The 1,242-nt window shown below is 45.1% G+C and overlaps 1 protein-coding gene across 1 annotated transcript in view; it reads left to right on the top strand.

Moving 5' to 3' along the window:
- Positions 1 to 79: 79 nt before the first annotated feature.
- Positions 80 to 1,242, top strand: part of LOC111657314 (small ribosomal subunit protein mS23-like) — a 2,356-nt gene continuing 1,193 nt past the window's right edge. Inside the window, exons 1-2 of the mRNA XM_023409431.2 lie at positions 80 to 239; positions 1,025 to 1,204. Coding sequence (XP_023265199.1) covers positions 196 to 239; positions 1,025 to 1,204 — 224 coding nt within the window. The 5' untranslated portion in view covers positions 80 to 195. The remainder of the gene's footprint in view (positions 240 to 1,024; positions 1,205 to 1,242) is intronic.

The following is a 1,242-nucleotide window of genomic DNA, read 5'->3' as shown; positions in this document are numbered from 1 at the left end:
TTTTCTTTTATAAAAATAAATGATATAAACTTTAATTCACACACAGCTGTTTTGTCTTCCTGTTAATGTAAACAGCGAGCAGGTTCACGCTTTTATTCTGAAAATCCTGCCGGATGTGTCTGACTAGTATTAGCTAGAGGACACAGTCCTGTCTCAGTGCGGCGCTGACCTCCGGCTGTCGATGAGAAAAGTCAAATGGCGGGGAGCAGACTAGAGAAGTTTGGAACCGTATTCACCCGGTAAGACAGCAGCATTTCACGGTGTTAGTGCTCGCGATCGTCCGGTCTCTCGGCAGCTAACAGCGGATAGCAACATGACGGTGTTAGGGCGACCTGTAAGGACGCCGCATTAACCGTGGGTCAAACGTACACACGGTGCTGTTTCCCACAACACACGAGCCGGTTACTCGAACACACAAGGCCGTGTCTTGAGTCAGAAATCGGCGAATAAAACACATAGTCCCTGCATTAGCTGTGATGCTACCATTAGCATCATTAGCTTGCGTTCCGCTGTGTTAGCTGTGATGCTACCATTAGCATCATTAGCTTGCGTTCCGCTGTGTTAGCACGCTGACGTGACGTCCGGTTGCTTTTCAGGCAACACTGGCTGTAAATAAAGACACGCAGTAACAAATGAAACACAGCTAAGATGAACTGATGTTCATTTATACTAATGATAATATTTCCAACAGTGATGACACAGGCGTGTGAACACGACGGACGTGTGTTTGTTTTACATGTAGAAAACGTGTCAGACATGTTTGGTCCTAAACTCAGACTAATGAGAGTGAGACTCAGTTAAACCAATCACCGTGCTGCAGTGTGTTTATACTGATTATATGACACTTATTCAGTTGTAAGATACAGAGAGAAAAATAGTATAAATTTTTAGTTTTATGTTCTTGAGACCCAAATGTTAGTCAGCTGTATAAAAACCACCTCCATTTGAATTTAGAAATTAATTATTTATCTGTGTGTTCACCTCTGCCATGTCAAATCATTTGTGTGATGACCTTGATCGCCAGGGTTCGAGACCTGATGCGCTCCGGAGTCATAAAGCCGTCAGAGAAACCCGTCTGGTATGATGTGTACCAGGCTTTTCCACCGAAGAGGGACCCGCTCCACGTGAAGCCACACTTCAGACCCAGCACCAAGAAACAGGAGACGGTGCCTGAGATCTTCTACAGAGAGGATGAAGTGAGAGCGTAAGTCCACTGCTCACAACCGTTACTGCAGCTTAGTC

This window comes from Seriola lalandi, unplaced genomic scaffold (assembly GCF_002814215.2).
Source record: "Seriola lalandi dorsalis isolate HSWRI2012SDOR001 ecotype SW California unplaced genomic scaffold, Sedor1 jcf7180002054392, whole genome shotgun sequence".
NCBI classification, from domain to species: Eukaryota; Metazoa; Chordata; class Actinopteri; order Carangiformes; family Carangidae; genus Seriola; species Seriola lalandi.
This window is presented reverse-complemented; position numbering and strand designations above follow the sequence as displayed.